The 21,493-nt window shown below is 41.7% G+C and overlaps 1 protein-coding gene across 1 annotated transcript in view; it reads left to right on the top strand.

Annotated features, from left to right (window-relative positions):
- LOC105817798 (zinc finger protein 548-like) overlaps positions 1-9,229 on the top strand; it is a 124,888-nt gene extending 115,659 nt beyond the window's left edge. Inside the window, 4 exon segments of the mRNA XM_012653588.1 lie at positions 1,379-1,490; positions 1,493-1,642; positions 1,645-1,823; positions 9,161-9,229. Coding sequence (XP_012509042.1) covers positions 1,379-1,490; positions 1,493-1,642; positions 1,645-1,823; positions 9,161-9,229 — 510 coding nt within the window.
- The last annotated feature ends 12,264 nt before the right edge of the window (positions 9,230-21,493 follow it).

The raw sequence follows: 21,493 nt of genomic DNA on the forward strand, positions 1-21,493 counted from the left end.
GTGTCACAATTGAGAAACCTGACTCCAAACTGGTTTCATGACTCACTGATGAGTCATAACTGCCCAAAGTTGAACATCCAAGCAATTCAAGTCCTCTGAAATCTAACCATGAGTTAGTGAGGGCCCATCTTGGCCCATATGGACTTCCTGGGCCCTAATACTCTGATCTGTTGAACTTATTTTCCTGTCTGGCTTTATCAAGTTCTCATCCTCTAACTGGACTCATCCTTATCGTTTTCCCCTCTGTGGACCAACCCTTCTTTCCCAGATTTTATAATCTCTGTGTGCCTTCCCCTTTCCCAGCCTGGACCCGTATGTCCAGCCTCGCCAGAGAGCTGGTGCATCAGTCAAGATTCTCCAGAGAACAGAACCAGTAAGCTTTATATATTACCAGATTTATTTCAAGAAATGGCTCACACAGTTGCAGGGCTGGCAAGTTCAAGATATGTAGCTGGCTAGCAGGCTGGAAACTCAGGCAGGAGTTGATTTCATATTCTTGAGGCAGTATTTCTTCTTCTCTGGGATACATCAGTTTTTGCTCTTAACGCTTTTGACTGATTGGATGAGGCCCACCCATGTTATTAAGGATAATCTTATTTACTTAGAGTCACTTGGTTGCAGATGTTAACCACACCTATAAAATATCTTCCCAGCACGACCTGGATGAGTGTTCGATTGGATCACTGGGCACCAGAGCCCAACCAAGTTGATACATAAGACTGACCATCGCAGCTGGTAATTAAGAAGCCTTCTCATTGTCAGTGTCTTATGTCGTATCTTAAGGGAATTTGCATTTTTGAAAACTTTCTTTCAGACTAAGACACCAGAACAGAATCCCTTCAAAGCATAACATCTCTGAAGAGTTACCCCCTAAAGTAGGCCCCAACAGGAAGGACTTTGGGACATGAACTTCATAAAGACCCGCAGAGGTGATGGCTACCCAGAAATACCAATCCCAGTGAAATCTTGGGGTGACTTCACAAAGAAAGGCTACAGGTGCCCTGAGGGTGAGAGGGCCTCCAGCCCCAAGTCTTCCTTTACTCAGCACCAGCGAATGCACACAGGGGAGACCCTGTACATATGGTGAGTGTACAAGGGCCTTCAGCCAGAGGGCAACTCATTTCAGCATCAGAGGATTCATTCTGGAGACCAGACAAACGTGAGGACTGTGCCAAAGCCTTCAGGTAGAGCTCCTCCTTCAGGTAACACCAGAAGGCCCACAGCGAGGAGAAACTTTTTCTCTGTAATGAGTGTAGGAAATCCTTCAGCAGATGCTCAGCCCTCATCTCCCATCAGAGAATTCAGACGGGCAAGAAGCCATTCTGGTGTGATGAGTGTGGGAAGTCCTTTAGCAACCATTCTTTGGTCAACACTAGAGGCTCTAACCGGGGAGAAACCTTATGAGTGCAGTGAGTGCAGAAAGGCCTTCAGCTGGGCCTCATCCTGTACTCTCCATCAGAGAACTCACACAGGCAAGAACCCCTTTGAGTGCCTAACTGTAGAAAACCCTTCCAGTACAGGTTGTTCCTCGTGGAACATCACAAAATCTGTACAGAAGAGAAACCCTATAAATGCAGTGACTGTGGCAAGACTTTCAGGTACAGCTCTTCCCTCAGCCTCCATCAGAGAACTCACACTGGGGAAATCCCTATAAATGTAAGGAATGTGGGGATACCTTCAGATATGGCTCCTTGCTGACTATGTATCAGCAGATCCACCGCATCAAGACACCCTACGAGTGTAAGGAATGTCTGAAAGCCTTTAGTCTAGTCCATCCCTTAAAGTACATCAGAGGATACATGCTGGAGAGAAATCCAGACGCAGTGAGGAATCCTTTTGTGGCAGCTAACTTAACAACGCTTACTAAAACCTATCACACATATGGAACCTTCAGATTTTATTCATTAGCCATGGCGACACGTGTCAGGAAGCCCCAAGACCACATCCAAGATTCAGTGACTTATCAGAATGAGTCACATCAGCATTAAGTGGCACTCGCAGCTATGGCGAGTGCAAGGACACAAAACAAAATCAGCAAAGGGAAAGGCACATGGCAGCGAAGCTTGGAGGAAACCAGGCTAAAGCTCCCAGGCGCCCTCTACCAATAAAGTCATACAAGATGCCCTAAATTCCTCTGGCAACGAGTTGTGACAACACATGTGAGCTTCTACCAGGGAAGCTCATTAGAGACACAGTATCCAGGGTTTTTACGGGGAGTGGCACACAGGCACACTCTGCCTAACACGTGTCAAAACTCCAGACTTGCAGAAGGAAAGCAGGTGTTCAGCATAAACCAAATTGTTTGTACGAGCAGTTTGGACACAGTGAGCCATTCTTACCACCTAGGATAAGTTTTATACACTGTTGAAATTATTTTAGCTTCCACGTTCCCAGAGCCCCAGGGACCAACCTTGAAAGCAGGCCTTTCTAAGGACAGCAGTCTCAGGCTTGTTGTGTTAGCTCTTCTCTGAATAGGATATAGCCCGTGTTCAGTGTCAGCTTTTCAAATACACTAAAATCCATGGGTACTGGTTTTCCAGAATCTCTGGATCTCTGGCCTTGGGTCTGTGAAAACTCATAAAGTTTCTTTCCTCTGACAGTAACAGCTGTGATAGAATTCGACGCACAATTCTAAGTTAGTTTTCTGAATTAGCATTTGGGAAAGTAGACATGAAAATCCCACATTCCAAGAAAATGAAAAATTTCCTTATTGAAATTAAAATGATCAGGCTATAAAGCCTCTCGCCCATTTTGAAGCAAGGAAATACAACTGCACGCTCTCTGTGCCAATATTTGTGTTTTCTGTTCTAACAGCTGTGCCTCTTAAATGACTTCCATTAAGAGTAAGCGACATTCTTAAATATGTCTCAAGTGTTGTGTCTCTAAAGGCCACAGCCAGTTCTCAGTTTTCCTTATCTCCAAGCTGAGCCTCACTTTCCTCAGGGGTAAGATGAGGAGGAAAACATCCACCCATCTGCAACACTCAATGCATCGAGGCACATGAAAGTTCAGTAAACAGGAAAAGCTCTGGGGACTCAGCCTGTTACAGTTAGCTTTCCTGGGCATTGCTGGGTTAACTGTAAGGATGACGTGGAAAGACCATTCCCAGACTAATTCCAGGCCTGGCTTCTAATGTATTTCAGCACTTCTCTTCATGACTTTGCAGGTCTAAGGTCATTTTGCCACGTTAAGGAAGATAAATGCCTTGATATCTGGCCTCGCTTTGCTCCAGAGACAATTTTTTTTCAAAAGATACACTCACTGGAAAGTTGGGCAGTTTCAACAGTTATTTCAAATTCAAGAGCTAAATGCAAATTTGGCTGTTTCAAAATGCCCCACATAATACTAAAACCCCTGATTTTCAGGGATCTCATCTCTCAAAACAAGAATTGAGTCCCAAAGATGGGAAAAGATCTGTGAGGGTTGTGGTGGAGCAGTGAACAGCATTATCATTTTCTTGACTGTTTGGGTCAAGCAAACAGGTTTTCTTTTTTTTTTTTTAAGATGAGATTTTTGTGCCTATTTTTCCAAATGCTAATAATTCCGGAAATTTTTTTTCCAGTAAAGGAAGGAGGGAGGAAAGAGAAGGAATCGTAATGTGTCTACACATCATGTGCTAAATACACAAGCTGTAGTGGGTAAGATAGAGCCAACCACCTTTCACGGTTTACAGCAGTAGATGGAGATAGCCCTGCATAAGAACTTCGTGATGGGTAGCACCAACTGGGGGTTTTAAATCCCAGCTCTGCCACGACTAGTTATGTGGCCTTGAACAAGCCACATCGCCTCTCTAAGCCTTAGTGTCCTCGAGTCTACGATGGGGCTCTGTCATCCACCTCGCAGAGTGATAGACGTGACTCTCCTGGCATCTAGACTGCTCGCCGGAGGCCCTCCAGTCTAGGAAGGGGTCTGAGACTGTTAAGAGGTGGTCAGTTAGGATAATCCAACTGAAAGTAACAATTACAAAGCCTTTACTCACTGACTTTGATAGTATAAACAAGCCAAAGAGAAGAGCGTCAACTCCCCCATTCTGTTTTTCCCCATGTAACAGCACTGGGTGAGGATGGGGTGAATCAGTGTGGATGGGGAGGGATCATCTCACTGCAGAAGGAACCCTAAACAAAGGGCCCCCCATCAGCACTTTTCGAGTGGAGATGACTTTTACCTGCCCCCCGCAGGGGACATTTGACAATGTCCGGCAACATTTTTAGTTGTCACAATAGGAGAAGGAGGTGCTGCTCCCTGCCTCCCTCCCTGCCCTGCATCTAGCGGGCAGAGGTCAGGATGCTGCTGAACACCCTACAGTGCACAGGGAAGCCCTGAAAACAGAGTTGCCCAGCCCCAATGTCAGCAGCACCAGCTGAGAAACCTGCCCTAGATGATCAGTCCTGCTTCTCCCATATCTGATCCTGTCACTCTCCCTCTCACTCGCAGCTCTCCTATCTCCTCCACCAACACACAAAGCTAGTTTCTGACCAAGGACCTTTACCCATGCTGTTCCCTCTGCCCAGAACACTCTCCTCCCCAGTGTTCATTTAATGGACTTTGCTCAGAGGCTACCTCCTCCGAGAGCCTTTCTTGGACCAGCCAGTTCAAACTAGCCCCTCTCACTTCCACCATAACTCCTTCGCTCCCCCTTTACCTGGTTTTATTTTTCTTCATAGCACTTACCACCTGATTTGCTTATTGCCTGTCTCCCCCTTACTGCACATTAAAGTTTGAGAAGCACTGCTTTCAGGAAAGGGTTGAAAACTCCAGTGCCTACAGGAGCCAGTGGGTATTATCAAGGGAGGCTTCAATGAAACAGCCAAACGTTGTTAGTCTGGTTTTGAAATTTCAGAATTCCTAGGCAATGTTGAAGTTGACCCTGTTCTTAGGATGCTGTTTTTTTAATGAGAAATATATGAAAAACCCTATACAAGAAAACACATAACTGCAACAACATGTAGGAATAACTGAGGAAAAAATTGTGACCTTATGAGAAGAAAACTACAAAACTTTACTGATTGATACAAAGGCTTGAATAAATGAAAGGACAATTTCATATTCCTGGATGCTAAGACTAAATGTAACAATGTTAATCCTCCCTAATTCTTTTATCAGTTCATTGCAATAATAATCAAAATTCTGGGTCTGGTGTGGTGGCTCACGCCTGTAATCCTAGCACTTTGGGAGGCCGAGGTGGGAAGATTACTTGAGGCCAGGAGTTTGACACCAGCCTGAGCAAAAGAAAGACCCCGTCTCTACAAAAAATAGAAAAATTAGCCAGGCATTGTGGCTCACTCCTATAGTTCCAACTACTCAGGAGGCTGAAGTAGGAGGATCACTTGAGCCCAGGAGTTTGAGGTTGTAGTGAGCTATGATGACACCACTGCACTCCAGCCTAGGTGACAGAGCAAGTATCCTGTCTCAAAAAAAAAAAAAAAAGAATAAGAAAGAAATTAATGTGAATACACATAAAATGGTTAAGATGGTAAATTTTATGTGTTTTTTTACCACAATATAAAATTTTAAAAATAAGTGCTTTTAAATTAAAAAAATTAAACCTGAATATAAAAGGAGTGTCTAAACTGTTAAGATGTATTAGGAATTGTATAGGGACATGAGGGAAGTATATCCATACATGGTCCTCAGGGTCACACAAGGCATTAAAAAAGTGAAAGGCGATTGCTTGAGATTAAGAGAGACTTGAGAGATCAAACAATCAAATGCAATCTGTGGACCATTTTTAGATCCAAATTCAAATAAGCCAGCTGGGTGTAGTGGCTCACGCCTGTATTCCCAGCACTTTGGGAAGCTGAGGTGGGAGGATCACTTGAGGCCAGGAGTTCAAGATCAGCCTGGGCAACATAGTGAGACCCCATCTCTAAAAATACAAAAAATTTAAAAAAGAACAAATTCAAATGAGCCAACTGTAAAAGGACATCTTGGAGATGATCAGGGAAATTTGATTATGGCCTGAGTAAAACCCTTTGTCTGAAGTGATTTAAAATTTTCCTTTTTAAGCAGATATACTGAAATTTTATAAAAGAGATGAGTCAATTAAAAACATGTATTAAGTAAATAAGTAACAGTCTAGGCAGAATGTAGATTTAGCAAAATTTGCAAAGGCAGAAATAAAATCACTGAGATTGATAAGGGCCTGAGTAAACCCTGACCCTGGGGAAAGAAGCAGATTTCATGAAATAGTGATGAGGCAGAAACTATCACAAACACATGACAGGATTTTCCTGGAGGTGAAGGGAGAGAAATCAGCGAGGGTGTAGAAAGGAAGTAGTTGCAGAAAAGGATGTGAGCTTGTTGAAAGAGCACAGAAGCCAACCTGAAAGAGCTCTCAATGGCCAGAGCTGGAACCATTTGAAAAACAAAATAAATAATGATAGTATTGGATTACATCCCAAGGAATAAATATCCAGGAATGCATACTGATATAAATAAATTACTGAATAAATAAATTAATGAAGAGGGCAACTCTTCCTCACAAGTCCACTTATGAAATGTAGAAGGAATGAGGGAAATAGAAAATCACCATTACCACAGAATGATAATGACTATAGCAAGATCCACTTAATTTGTGTCAGAATTTAGTGAGTAAAAGTTTAAGGACAAACCGGATACTTGCATGGTCTTAAAAGTTTCTCCCACAAGATATTTATCAATTATGAAGGGAAATAAATGGTAACTTTACAACAGAGAAACCTGGCAGACATCACCTTAAATCAGGCATCAAGGTCAACATCACTAACAATACAATGTGTCCACATCATTCCGCTCCCTCATAGTAGTGGTAACAGGATCAGAAACCAGGTCACAGTGGGTTGGAGAGTATACTGCAGTGAGAAAATAGAGCTGGCCAATGAGGACTATTTCAGCTAGAAGTTTGGAAATGAAGACAGGGAGAGGGATTGTGTAGCTAGCACCAGTTTGGCTGATGTAGGTTCTGACAAGTCCTGTGTGTTTCAAGTTTCATGATTTTAGAGCCACACATCATAACCAACCTCAAAAATTGCTGGATAAGAAAAAGCAGGGCAGTGAGCAATTATAGCAACAACCCACTCTTTCCAGGCAAGGAATCAGGTTCTTGGACTCCCAGTTCAACTGGTTACCATGTGTCTTTGTATTTGACCACCATTCAAGCCAGTGATGGAAAGCTTTTAACAGCTTATTAACATAGTATGAAAGAGATTAGTGCAGTTCAGGGTTCGTACCTTAACGAGTGATGTATGCCCAGCCTAGAAAGAGGATTTTAGGTGAGCTTGGCTATACTGATGACAAAAAGACCTAAAAAGCAGAATTACTGTTTTTAAACTGGATTTTTTTAAAAAGGTGGGAGAAGGAAAGAAAGAGTAAGAGACCCCAAACCCTCTAAAAACTACAAAAAACTCTACTTGATCAGTAACGGCTTTACCCTCTATAAGAACTATTATAAGGAAGTGTTCAACTAAAATATACTTTCCTGAATTAGTGTCTAAAAACATCATCATCTAATCCTAAATTCTGAGAGAAAAGGCTATCAGAACTTTACCCTAAGAAAGCTTTCTGCACCCCTAATCCTACAAATGTCCTCATATGATTTAATGTGAAACCATGCTGGGATTACTAAATAGAAAGATGGCTGCAGTCAATATAGTACTATACCTTTTTTTCAGAGAGGATATGGCAGAAATTTTTAAAAGCTGGGTTCAGTTCCTGCTCCATCACATACAACTTTGTCAAATCAACTGATACCTCAGAGTTTCAAGTTTATCTGTGAAACAGAATAAATATCTGCACTAGGTACCTCGCAGTGTTCCTTGAAGGATCACATAAAATAATATGTAACAATGTTTTATAAACTATGAGGTACTATGTAAATATATTATCAATTATATCAGCTTTGTGGATGAATCAGTCTAGGTACACCTTGAAAATCTTTTTAACATGCACTGTGCTGATACATCCCAATGGTGAAGATAGTGCATGTAAACTCTTCTATAAAAATTCAGGCCACAGATTGCCAGTTATAAATTTGTGGTTGGGATGTCAAAATCAAGGCTCTCCATTTGATGAATACCACTAAAAAAGGGCAAAATCTATTAGCTTCTTTCCTATGTAACAAACATACTCTTTGTAAGCTTTTCACCTGTGTGACTACTGACACGTGCTGAATCCCCTCTTGGAAAAAGGTTGTCCTACACTTTTGCAACCATTCGCTATTTTTAGGACACACTATCATGAATTTTCAAGCTGTTAACAAGGTATGAGAGTTGGTAAAAGGCCTTCTCACATTCAGAGCATGCTTTTCAGGATGAGGCCAAAAATGTTGAGAAAACTGTGTTCTCTGACTGAAGGCTTCTCAACAGTGACTGCACTCAACAGGTTTCTCTTGGGAATGGAGTTGATAATGTTGAGTGAGGTATGAGGGTCGGCTGAAACACTTCCCACATAGCTGGCACTGGTAAGGCCTCTCTTGCGCATGAATTCGATAATGCTGAATGAGATGTGAGCTACGACTGAAGGCTTTGCCACAGTCGCAACACTGGCAGGCTCTCTCTCCAACGTAGTCATGTTTCCGCTGATAGCGAATTAAATATATCTTGTTGCGGGGCAACCCAGGGGGAAGGGCTTTTTCTGCCTCATGGGCTTTGAGATGTTGAAAAAGATGGACGTCCTGGATGAAAGCTTTGCCACACCGAACACATTTGTGGTAGTCCTCCTGACTATGGATTCTTGCACGTCCACAGAGATTCACATGCTGGATGACAGACTTCCCACCTTCCTTGCGTCCAGAGCATTTCTCACCAGAATGAGTCCTCTGATGTCTGGTGAGGTGTGGCATGAGATAGAAGGCTTCACCACACTGTTTACATTCAAAGGGTTTCTTCCCAGTATGGATCGGCTCATGTCTCCTAAGGCCCATTTTGCTACTGAAGGTTCTTTTGCAAACTTCACATCTGTTGTGTCTGTTCTCTTGAGACACTGACTGGGGACTGGTACATATTACAGAAATAGTGCGTTCCTGGGGATCCCTTCCTAGAAGACCCTCTGGTTGTTCAGTAAGATTAGAACTTCTCTCAAGTTCATCATGGCCATAGCTTCTTTCCTGAGCTAGAGTCTCGAGGTCACTCATCGTTGCAGGACTCAAAAGTTTCCCCTGGCTGCTCTGATGCGATTCCAACAGGTCGTCATGAGAAGACTCTCCTACAGAGACATGCTGGAAGTTACCTACCACCAGATCCTTCATTCCTGATCCCAAAGATGATTTTTCTATAGGCAGGTTTTGCTCTGGAGTTAGTTCTTTGGTTTCAGATCTCTTCTCCAACTCTAAAAGAAATATAAAAGTTCTTCTACTCTTTTTACTCAGAGAGACATACCATTATAACAGAAACAGAAGAAAGAGACCAAGGGTAACAAAATAGATGTTATGGAGGTTTGAGAGTTTTCTGGGAATCCAAGGAGAAAATGGGGAAAGGACAGAAAGGATAGTAAGCAAGGAAGAGTGAGAAAGAGGCAGAAGAGAGACCATTCAGGAGGACTGCATGTTGAAAAGACGCCGGAAACAAAATAGAATGGGGAGGAAACCAGAGAAAGAGCTGGGACTGGGGTTTGTTAGCACTTCCCAAACCATGCTTGGTAGATCACTAATTCTGAAAAACTAATACCATGGTTCTTCAGGAGGAAACCTGGGGAAACATTGGAATGAACAAGTCAACAATCTCTTGCTCAGAATAAAGCAAAAGGATTCTAATTCTTTTCTTGGCTCTGTATCTCTTGTTTTACCCCCATCCACACTGCCTACCAATTTCCTTCAATTCAACATATATTAAACACCTATTTTGTACAAGGCATTACTCAACCAGAGGGTTGTCAGAAGTCCGTAAAAAGGACTCTAATCAGACTACAAATGACTACAGGAGCAGAGAAGGGGGATTGATTTAATTTAGGAATAAGAAAAGATTAGTGGATGGGATAGCATGTGGGCTCAGTAAGTGGTGAAGGGGGTGGCATGCTTATGTAACAGCCTGAGCAAAGACACGTAACTATGAAAGTACACAGTCCTTGGAAGCCAGAAACACAGGATTTTAGTTGCAAGATCTACAGATTAGTCTGGCATGCAAATTTGGGCCAGAGTGGGAAAAACTGAAATGCTTTGCTGAAAGTTTGGATTTTCTCTTAAGGAAGTTAAGAATCTGGTCAAAAATTTGTGCTTTATAAAAGCAACTCTCTGGGTGGGAAAGAAACTGAAGCCAAGGAAATCAAGTATAAGATTGCGATTTGGAAGAGACAGTGATGAAACACAGTGGTTACATCCCAGCAGCCACCAGAAATACGTGAGCAGAGTACAGATAAAACAGCAGAGCCAGCATATAGCTTAGGAAGTCATCAAGAGAAATGAGATAGCTGGACTCATCAGAATGGAGTAGATCTTTTAGGACAGCAGTCCCCAACCTTTTTGGCACCAGGGACTGGTTTCATGGAAGACAATTTTTCCACAGACAGGGTGGGGTGGGGGGGATCACGAGTGATGGAGAGCAGCTGTAAATACAGAGGAAGCTTCGCTTGCTCGCCTACTGCTCACCTCCTGCTGTGTGGCCCAGTTCCTAACAGGCCACAGACTGGTACCGGACCACAGTACCAGTGGTCCCAGCTGGGGATTGGGGACCGCAGTCTTAGGACACAGTCTTTGAAGACTTGAGAACGGAAGACCAAGAGACAGCCCAGTCCTCACTGACTCCTCTGTTTTCCTCACTGCTTGACATCCTTTATTTCAGCATGTTCTGCCAATTCTACTTTCAGAGAATACCTCAAACCTGACCACTCTACATAGCACCAGCCTCCATCATCTTTAGACTGATGGACTTCAACAGCCTCCTGAACTGGTTTCTCTGCTTGTTTCCTAAATCCTATTCTCCACACAACAGCCAGATGAATATTTCTAGCATAGCACTGACCAACAGAACTCCCTGAGATGATGGAAATGGTCTGTATTTTCACTACAGTAGCCATTAGCTGTTAGCCACAGGTGGCTATCAAGCACTCGAAATGTGGCTGGTGTGACTGAGGCACTAAATTTTAAATTTTATGTAATTCTATCTAAGTAAATTTAAGTAGCCACATGTGCATGCTGTCTACCATATTAGACAGCACAGTTCCAAAGTGTCAATAACACCTCACTCCCCTGCTCAAAACCCTCCCCTACATTTGCATCTCGCAGGGATTGAAATCCACCTTCCTTAACATATCGCTGTGCGGGGTGGCCCTTGACTATCTCTGCAGCCTCATCTCCTATCCCCCTGCACTTTACTCAGACCACACTGCCCTTCGTCCTGTTTCTAGAATACCCAAGCTCATTCTAACCTCAGGGCCTGTGTATTTGCTGTTCCCTCTTCCTGTAACACTCTTCCTCGAGATTTTGTATGTGGGTCAGCCCCTCATCTCATTCAAGTCTTCCTCACTGAGGTCTTCCCTGACTATTCCATCATGTGCAACCTCCCTTCTGTCATTATCTGCTTTATTTTGAGATACGATTACTTGTCTATTTGTTTTTCAACTATCACTCCATTAAAACTCTAAGAAGGAAGGGATTTTTCTTGTCCCATTACTGTATCCACAGAATCTAAGACAGTTCCTGGCTCACTAGAGAAGCTCAATAAATATCTATAGGATGAATTAATTAATCAATTAAAAAATGAATGAACTAGAGTAGAGAATGAAGAGAAGGTAATAAGGAAACAGAGGTGGGTGGAGGAGTCCCCTTGGTAACTTCCTGAATTTTTTTGGACATCCACTTCTCCACCCACACAGGAAAAGGTGGGGCAGGGCTGTGTCAATTAACATTATACTGGATACAGCTGATGGTTCAGGAAAGGGATGTGATCCAATATGGAACAATGAAAAATCAGAAGAGGTATGTCAGGGCTTCTGTTAAAAACACTTCCTCACTCTTGAGACTGTTTCTTGGACACACCAGCCCTTTTTCACTCTTTGTACAGGAACAAAAAAACCCACATCTAGGATTTGTTGTCAGAGTTGAGGGCAGAGCAGAAAGGAAAAATAAAATTAGGTCCTTGATGACATCACTGAGCTCCCAAACCCAACCATCCCTGAAGCCCAGCTGATCAGTATTGTAAGCTAATAATCCCCCTGGTGTAAGCCAGTCTTGGCACGCGTTTTCTGTTAACTGCAACTGAAGGACAGTAATGCTCTTTGCTGATGCACGTGGTGACCCAATTCAAAGAAGAGGATTTCATGAAGATGGTAAATATTATCAGATTGTAACCACAGAGTTTGGAAAAGGTAAAGTCTAGAATGTTCTTGTCCTTGAGCCATAAGGATGTCAGTGGGGAAGTACTGGAAAAGAGTGTATATGTTGGCAGAGGTAGGGGGATAGAAACAAGAGGGTGGGAGTTAAGAAGGGAAGGGAAGGGGCCTTTGGGTGTCAAAAAGTCTGAGGAGCTGGTGTGAGGGAAAGCAGGAGGCAGTGAGAAAGAGAAGTGGTATCACACCAAGGTTTCTTCCTTGTCTCAGTTAATGAGGAAAGACCTATGATATCTAGATGCAAGGAGAAAGGCACAAGTGAAGGGAGACACTGGAACACTAGAGAAAAGGGAAACTTTCCTTTCTGGAGCTGGACAGGACAGAGACTCATACTGCTGGAAGAGATGAGCCCCAGAAAGGAAATGAAGGGAAATACTAAGAAGAAAGAGCCCCTGAGGTGAGAGCACCCACCAGCCTTTTCCCTGACCCAGGTGGACTTTGAGGAGTGCTCCCCGACTAGCCTCTCCTGCCCCCACCAACTAACTGGGCAGGGGTATTGCCTTCCAATGACATCCATCTCCACGGGTTTCGACCTTACCACTCACCTTGATGGATCGCTGTTTTGCTGTCTTCCTCTATTGCATGTGACTCCTCCTCTTCCAGGTGTGAGATAATATCAGGTTTAGAGAATTGGTACCCTGTTGAAGAAGGAAGACTCGTAACTTGGGGATTCAGCAACTCCAAACCCTGGGTCCTAAAACAGTTTGGAATAATAAGGAAGGAGCAAACTCTAATGAGGGTAAAATGAAGCCTGTTTCCAAGCCTATAGAGCAATGGTTCTCAACAACTTTGCCCCTCAGGGGACATTTGGCATCATATGGAGATATCTCGTCTCTCACAGCTGTGGGAGAAAAGGGAGGTGTTCCTGGCAACCAGTGGGTGGACACAGGGATGCTGCTCAGCCTTCTGCAACACACAGGATGGCCTGCACAGCAGAGAATCATCTGGCCCCACAGGTCAATGGTGCTGAGGTTAAAAAAAATTCTGCTGAAGAGTAAGAATGAAAAGGGGGCCTGAGGGCAGCATGCTAAGCTCCGTACTTCAGCATGGGAAGCTGATGTAGCTTCTCAAAAAGCCAATAGCATGGTGGTTCTTTTTCCTCCTGTGATAACCTTTGTTTTAAATGCTGCTTCTGCCCCTCCCTTAGCTCCTTGTTTCCCAAACTTCAATGAGTTGCATACCACATTATTATCTACTTGTTTATTGTCTGTCTCTCCCTACTCAAATGTGACATCCACAAGAATAGGAATTCTCGTCTACTTTATAACCTCAACGCTTATGTCAGACCTGGCACACTGTTGAGTTCACCAACAAGTGAGTGAATAAGCCTTGCATTTTGACCATATCTATGTGCCATTTATAGTAGCATTCAGTATTTATTTAATAGTTTTCTTTTGATCACCTCTCTTTTTAACTTAAATATGTTTATTTTAAATGGAAGCTTTACATCAACCCTATAAATGGAAACCAATATCACTTGCAAAAAAACCTGAGAGTAATGTCACAACAAATACAACAGAAATAAAGGTTATTAAGTACTAGCTAACTTCTGTTGTCTAAGGCTCAGGGCTTAGGGTCTGCTCTCTTTACTAAAATGGAAGATCAACAAGATGTGGAAACATGCTAACACCAAGCTGACACTTTCTACCTGATGTAATCAGAAGGTTTGAAAAAAAAATTAGAAGAGGAACTTCTTTCCCACCACTGATTGAAGGAATGTATCATGCTGTCCATGCACTGCCTAAATAATTTTCTATTTAACCCACTGTATTCATTCCACACTTGGGAAGACAATGTCCTGGGTGCTAAATAAGATCCCTATTAACCCAAAACCTTCAGTGTTACAGGAAGCCAGGGGATCACAAGACAGAAATGCCTCTAGTTTGCTGCATAAGGGCTGAAAAGATAAAACTGATTTATTCCCCTCTCTTCATTATCTTCCCTCTATTTTAAGTCATAAAATGTGGTAACCTAGAGGAGAGCGTAAAATATGTTGGAAAAGGCATTTCCTTGTGGCCAATAGAAACCGCACACAGATAAGATACTGAGGCTTAAGGTTTGAGGTAAGGTGCATCCATCTCCTCCTGAAGTCTCTGACTTCACAAGGATAAGAACAGCAGGTTATTGCCAGCAGAACAGTGTTTGTCTTTGATTTTTTTTTCAGGAGACCTGAAGCCCCCAAAAGAGCCACTCAAAGAGGATACTGGCACTGGTAACAAACATTTTTCACTTGTGAGGACAGGTAAATAATTTTGCCTCTGGATGGGAAGAGAGATTGGCAATCTCTGACTCCTCAACTCAAGGCCAGTAGAGGCCTTTGGAGCTGCTGGAATTTTCAGCAATTCCTCCATTCATTCAAAACACATCATTTCAAGCCTGCTATTGTGCTGAGACCTGATGAAGCAAACCCCAGTCAGGTAGCACATCAGAGTTTACAGAAGCAGATTCTGGAGTCAGTCTGTGGGGGGTAAAATCCCAGCTTTAGACAAGTAATTTAACCTTTCCGTAAATCAGTTTCCTCATCTTTACAATGGAATAATAACAATAAGAAGTATACCTCCCTCTCACAGGACTAGTGTGAGGATTAAAGGGGTAAAGCACATCTAAAGTACTTAGACCGGTGCCTGACACATATGAGTGCTCAATAAATGTTAGCTATTTTATGATTAACAGTGAGTTTGATATTAAAATATTGCCTCATACCTGGGCTGAGACACATTGACATGGTGAACCACCATTACTAATGGGAGGACTCAAAAGAGGCGGGAACCACCGCCCTAGTGGCAAAAGCCGAGAAGGCACACTCACCTACGGAGACCAGGTTCTGGTAGTTCTCCAGCATCACCTCCCGGTAGAGCTTCCTCTGATCAGCACTAAGGCAGCTTAATTCCTCAGGGCTGAAGTCCACAACCACATCATTGAAGGTCACCAACTCCTAAAACACCAGAAATGCTCGTAAATGATCAAAGTCCAGGAATTATGCCAGAGAGAGAAGGAGCCTGATGAGAGAGGACTAACATGAAGCAGCCATTCAGGTTGACAGAAAGCTTCCGAGTGCTCTAATCCAGAGCCACGGGCACCTAGCTTTGCATCTTTCTTTGTCTTGTAGGCTGAGAGAAATGGGAACATTTCTGAGACTGTTCCTTCTCCTAATTACCACAGATTTGGGCTGGGGGAAAAAAGATCCTTTTAAGCCACCTTATAAAGAAAAATGTAAGAATGCAAATGCTTAAAAGCTTAGCAGTATAGCTCGGCCTCAGGAATCAGAGAGCTGGGTTAAAGTCCTAGCTCTGGTCCCTGTAAGCTTTGTGAGTTTGGGTAGGTTAAGCCTCAGTGTCCCATCTGTAAAACTTAAGGAACTGATAAATATGGAGAGATATTCAATCTTATTAAAAAACAGGGAAACACAAATCAAAATGACAAAGTACCCTTTCGTACTCATTCAACTGACAAAAATTAAGAAGTCTGACAATACCAAGTGTTACATAGAACATGGATCCACAGGATCTCTTATAAGATGCTAAGGGAAAAGTAAATTTCCACTTTGGACCTAGAAATTCTACTCCTAGTTGTATTTGCTCAAGTGTACTTGGAGACGCACATGGGCATGTTTATAATAGCACTGTTTGTAACATCCAACATCTGGAAACAACCCAAACATCCATTAACAGTAGAAGAGATAAATATGGTATAGTCGTACAATGGAATGATATTCCAGCAATATAAATTAATTAACTACAGTTATACACAATGATCTTGGTAACCTAAGGCTGAATTTAAAAGGCAGATACCAGAAGACAATATTATGCAGATAAATGAACATTACATTAGATTAGAGGTCATATACTGGCTGCCCAGCTCCTACAGAGGGGTTTATTTGGCTCACATGGGTTTATTCTTTTTTTTAAAAAATTCCTATTTAGCCACCAACACCAAAAAATTAGGAGATTTCCTATTATGAACTTGGTTTTTGGTGTCTCTTTTAAAAAATCAGAAGATCTAGGGCCCTGATTCACCACATTCTTACAGGGTGCCATCAGCAGGAGCTGAAGGGCAGGCACTCCCCAGTTTGTCATAATTCACCCAGGCCAGCTCCTTACTTACACCACCTCAGCAGTCCCTGGGAGCATCTTCACTTGGGATCCCTGACATAGACAAGGCAGGGACAGAGGGATACTCTCAGGAGCAGATATTCTAGAACAGTGTTTATAAACCTTTTTTCCTCATCTCTCCACTCAAAGAGACTTTATAGATGAATTTTTTCTAATTATCACCTCCCCCATGGATTTTTTTTTCTGATTCTAAAAGAAGCACGGCATATTAATTTCACTATTGTCTTTTAGGTTTCTTAAAATGTGATTTAATAAGAACACTAAGGAGAACATTTTTGAAACAAAAAACCAGAAAACCTCATAACAGTACCACGTCTCTGTAAGAGCTGCCATTTGGTGAGGACCTACAGCAGGCCACTGGCTTTGTGTGGATGGGAGGTATTATCTCCATTTAAAGTATTTTCATTTTTGCTAAGTACTTTCTAATTCTTGACATGGACATACTTTTTATCATAATTATAAATTAGCGTTGATCCACACGCACACTTATGAGATGCTTCTCAAACTTTAATGTGCACGTGAATTACCTGGGGATCTTGTTAAGTACAGATTCTGATTCAGATGAGTGTGTGGGGCCGCAGATGCTGCCTGTCTTACTTCTTTTAATAACAGCTTTATTGAGATGTAATTCACATACCATATAACTCACCTATTTAAAGTGTACAATTTGATGGTTTTTTTAGCGTATTTACAGAGTTGTGTAACCATCACCCTGTTCAATTTCAGAACATTTTCATCATCTCGAAAAGAAACTTCACACCCACTAGCGGTCACTCTCCATTTCCCTCCAGTATCCTCCCAGCCCTAGGCAACCACTGATCCCCTTTCTGCTTCTATAGATTTGCCTATTCTGGACATTCCACAAAAACGGAATCACAGAACCCCCCTTGAAATTCCAATATAGCAGATACACTGTATATTTGTGTGTATACTGTTATGTATATGTCTGCTTTATGCATAAAAAGAATAAGATGTTTTTATCCCCAAGAACTAATTATCCCCCCTTGGAGAAGTATCACCTCCATTGAGAATGCATGGTCTAAAACAAGAATTTCAAGGAAAAGTCCCTTTTAAATTGCTCTGTGACTTTTTGCCCCACCTATATGGTTCTAAGCACATTCTGTTCTTCCTCAAATAGGGCCCAACACAAATTGGCACTCAGTAAACGCTAGTGAGTAAACAAACAGATGATGATGACACTACAACTCTCGCCTATATAATCCTGCATTAATATAAAGTGAAAAAGTTTTTTGTTGGGTGATTTCATTAAAATGTTATTCATTAATTTGGAGTAAATACATGGTAGGACATATCTTCCATTCAAAAAAAAAAAATTCTGGGCTATTCTAGACGGTTATTGCTTCCCAGTGAACTCCATTGTCTCAAATTCCCAAATCTAAACATTTAGTTGGAATAGGATTACCAGATAAAATTCAGCTTTTCCAGTTAAATATGAATTTCAGTAAGTTTTAAGGGGTTGAGTTTTTTGAAATCCTGATAAACTCATGGGGTGGTGTGCTGGGTGTAAAAAGGACTGGACCAGTAGTTTGGAGATCTAGGTTCAAGTTCTGTACTGTCACTTAATTCCTTTGTGACCTAGGACAAGACAAGTAACATCTTTGGTCTGAATCTTGATCTATAAATGGTCATCATTTTTCTTGTGTTATAGGGTTTCATGAGGAGCAAATTTTGTTACATGTTTATGCATTAAAATTCTAAATATATACACATAAAGTATAATCACCATTTTTTCTTTCCACTTCTGTTTACATGGCAAGAAATAATCGCCATTTTAAAAATCTGAATTTCAGATAAACAAATAATTTTTTTGTATAAGTATGTCCCAAATATTGCATGGGACAGACATACTTATGCTAAAAGTTTATTTGTAGTTTATCTGAAATTCAAATTTAATTGGGTATTCTGTATTTTTATTTGATAGGTCTGGCCAGACTGGGTAGCAGCACTGCAGGAAGCAGCAATAACTAAGTGGTTGGGACTGTGGACTCTAAAGCCAGACTGCCTGAGTTCATATCCTAGCCCTACCATTCAACAGCCATGTGACCTTTAGCAAGTTACTTTTCTGCCTCCATTCTCTCATATATAAAAAGGGGCATAATAATAGTGCAAACCACATAAGGGTTGTTTTGAATAAAATGGAATACTAAAGAACAATTAATTCAAGAGATAAGAATAGAGGAAAACATTAACTATGTAGTATGTAGGATGGTGATAAGTACAACGGAGAGAAAGGTGATAAAGAGTCAGAAGAAAATTTTACATAGGGTAGCCAGGGAAAAACTCATTAAAATGATAAATACTTAACAGAAATGAGAATGTGATTTAATTAAGTAGGGAAGTCCAGAAATCAGGAAGGTAAGATCCCTATATATGATAACCAAGTCAGAAGAAAGCCTGACTCACCTGGGACCCAGCAGGTGGTAGATTGTCTAACATCTTTGTGTTGTTCGTTTGGTGCTCGTTGATGTTCCTCTTTTCTGCAAGGACAGAGTCCTGAACAGGGCAACCTAGAAGGCAAAGAGGAATAACCGTGGAATTGAGTACTATCTGGCGGCACCCACATGACTCCCCGTCCTGCCACGGGAGGTAGTAGTCCTGAACTTCTTATGGTAAGAGAAAGACTATAGAAATGATTTCTCAACTCAATAAAGCAAGTTCCAAAAGACAACTCTCGTCATTTCCCAGCTCAAAACCCTTCAACAGCTTCCCACTGCTGTCCAAATGAGGTGAAAGGTCCCTCTATATCAGTGGTTCCCAGCCTCACTGTCCAATCAAGTTTCTCAACTGTAAAACAGAAATAACCATAATATCTATCCTATACCACAGTCATCCCTAATCTGAGCTTTCGCTCTCTGCAGTTTCCGTTACCCATGGCTAACCATTGTTCAAAAATATTAAATGAAAAATTCCAGAAATAAACAATTCATGTGTTTTAAATTATGTACCATTCTGAGTAGCATTATGAAATCTTACACTTTCCTGCTCTGCCCCACCTGGGACATGAATCATCTCTGTCCAGTGTATCCACACTATATACACTACCTGCCCATTAGGCTCTTAGTAGCCATCTGGGTTATCAGATTGGCTGTCACAATATCACAGTGCTTGTGTTCAAGTTACCTTTATTTTACTTAATAATGGTCCCAAGCACCATAGTAATGTTGCTGACATAACTGTTCTATTATTAGCTGTTGTCAATATCTTACTGTGCCTAATGTATAAATTAAACTTTATCATAGGTATGTATGTATACATCATATATATACGATTCACTACTATCCATGGTTTCAGGCATCCACCAGGGGTCTTGGAACATATCCACCTTGAAGACTACTTTAACCTCTAAGGGCTCTTGTGTAAGGCACACAGCAGGTATTGTTTTAAAAAATGACAGCTCTTCTGACTGAGCCTTTCACTCACTGATCTAGAAGACAACCACCACCTTCCCTCAGGAGCCTGAACCTTGGCCTTCCTTGCCAAGTCTCTTTTCCAATTATACCATTCGTCAGTCTGTTGTTTCTTTCTCATACCCTAGGGACCTCTCTTTTCTTCTCGCTGAATTCCAGCTCCAATAGTTCCATGCCTTTGGCCAAGTTTTTAACCTCTCCAGGAAAATACCCACCATGTCCACCTGAGGCAGTAAAACACTGTGATTAAGAATACAGATGCTGGAGCCAGCAGCCTAGGTCTGACTGCCAATTCCTAATTGGGAAAACCTGGACAAGTTAGTTAACCTCTTTGTGCCTCCGTCTTTTGGTTTACGAAATGAAGATAATACACAAAGCTGTTAATAGAAATATGTATGAACACCTAAAATAATACATTGTAAGTGCTCAACATGTCACCATCACCATTTTCAGAATTATTTTAAAGGAATACAGGTGCACAGAACTAAATTAATCATAATCCTTAGTTCGTGACATGCTATCAGTATTGAGCCATGCATGGCCCTCATGTTTATTTTAAATTCATTCGTTTATATTTTTAAGTGTAATTAAGGCCTATGAATTCACTATCCAACACCAAAACTAGAACATTCCCAATAACTTAAATCTACCTTACATCTACCTATATGCTTCTTTCTTGTCCATGCTCCACCTTCCCTCCAGAGGTAACTATAGCCCTGAGTCTGTATTCATTGTTCCCTTGCCCTTTGTGTGTGTGTGTGTGTACACACCAAATAATATTTTGTTTTTAGTTAGAATTATTTTTTATTCAAAGGACTATGAGGACTGAGTGGCTTTTTTCTCTCATTCTCGAAATGCCCTCCTTAGTTCCAATCTAATAACTTGAGTTTCCAAGAGACCAGCCAAATTTTGGCAGAGGTTGAACTTCCAGGCCTTGTATCTCCCACATTTTATGCCCTCTTGCATCTAAAATTTAGTCGTTGAACAAATCATTCACGTTCTTGAATACAAAGACTAAATAACGTAAAGACCAATTTTTCCCAAATTTAGACTTAATATATTAAAGCCAGGAGCAACCCCAGAACATTTTTTTGTAGTTTGTATGTGTTGTTTTGTGTTGATACTAAAATTTAGGCTGGATAAGAAATGTGGAGAGAGGAAGAACAAAGCTGGTACTCTCAGAGATATAATAAATATTAAAAGCAAAAACCAAACCCAAAATTTCTTCAATCTTACATGAGATTAGGCATATTAAACTTGATGTGTAAAATTCATTCTTTCATTCATTCAACAAATTCTTATTCAGCTCCTACTACATGCCAGGCATACAGATGTTCAATAAACAGAAACGGCCAGTTGCCTCCTCCCTCTCTCACCTTTCTTCCCACATGCCTGAATCAAGTTTGCCACCAGGGCTCCTGCCTCCTTGCTGTTCTTGGGCTGTTTTGACCTCACCCATGTCTGAACCGCCTCTGGCAGGGTGCTCAGAAAGTGCTCCAGCACCCGTTGCTCTATTGTCTGCTCCTTGGTGTGGGTCTCCAGCTGCAGCCGTTGCTGGCGGAGCTCCCGGATTTGGCTCATGGCTTGGTGAGGCCCGGTCACTGCCAGGTACTGACAATGCCTAAAGTTTTGACAGGAAACTTTTAGAGCCCCTGG

The sequence above is a fragment of the Propithecus coquereli genome, unplaced genomic scaffold (genome assembly GCF_000956105.1).
Source record: "Propithecus coquereli isolate 6110/MARCELLA unplaced genomic scaffold, Pcoq_1.0 Scaffold425, whole genome shotgun sequence".
NCBI classification, from domain to species: Eukaryota; Metazoa; Chordata; class Mammalia; order Primates; family Indriidae; genus Propithecus; species Propithecus coquereli.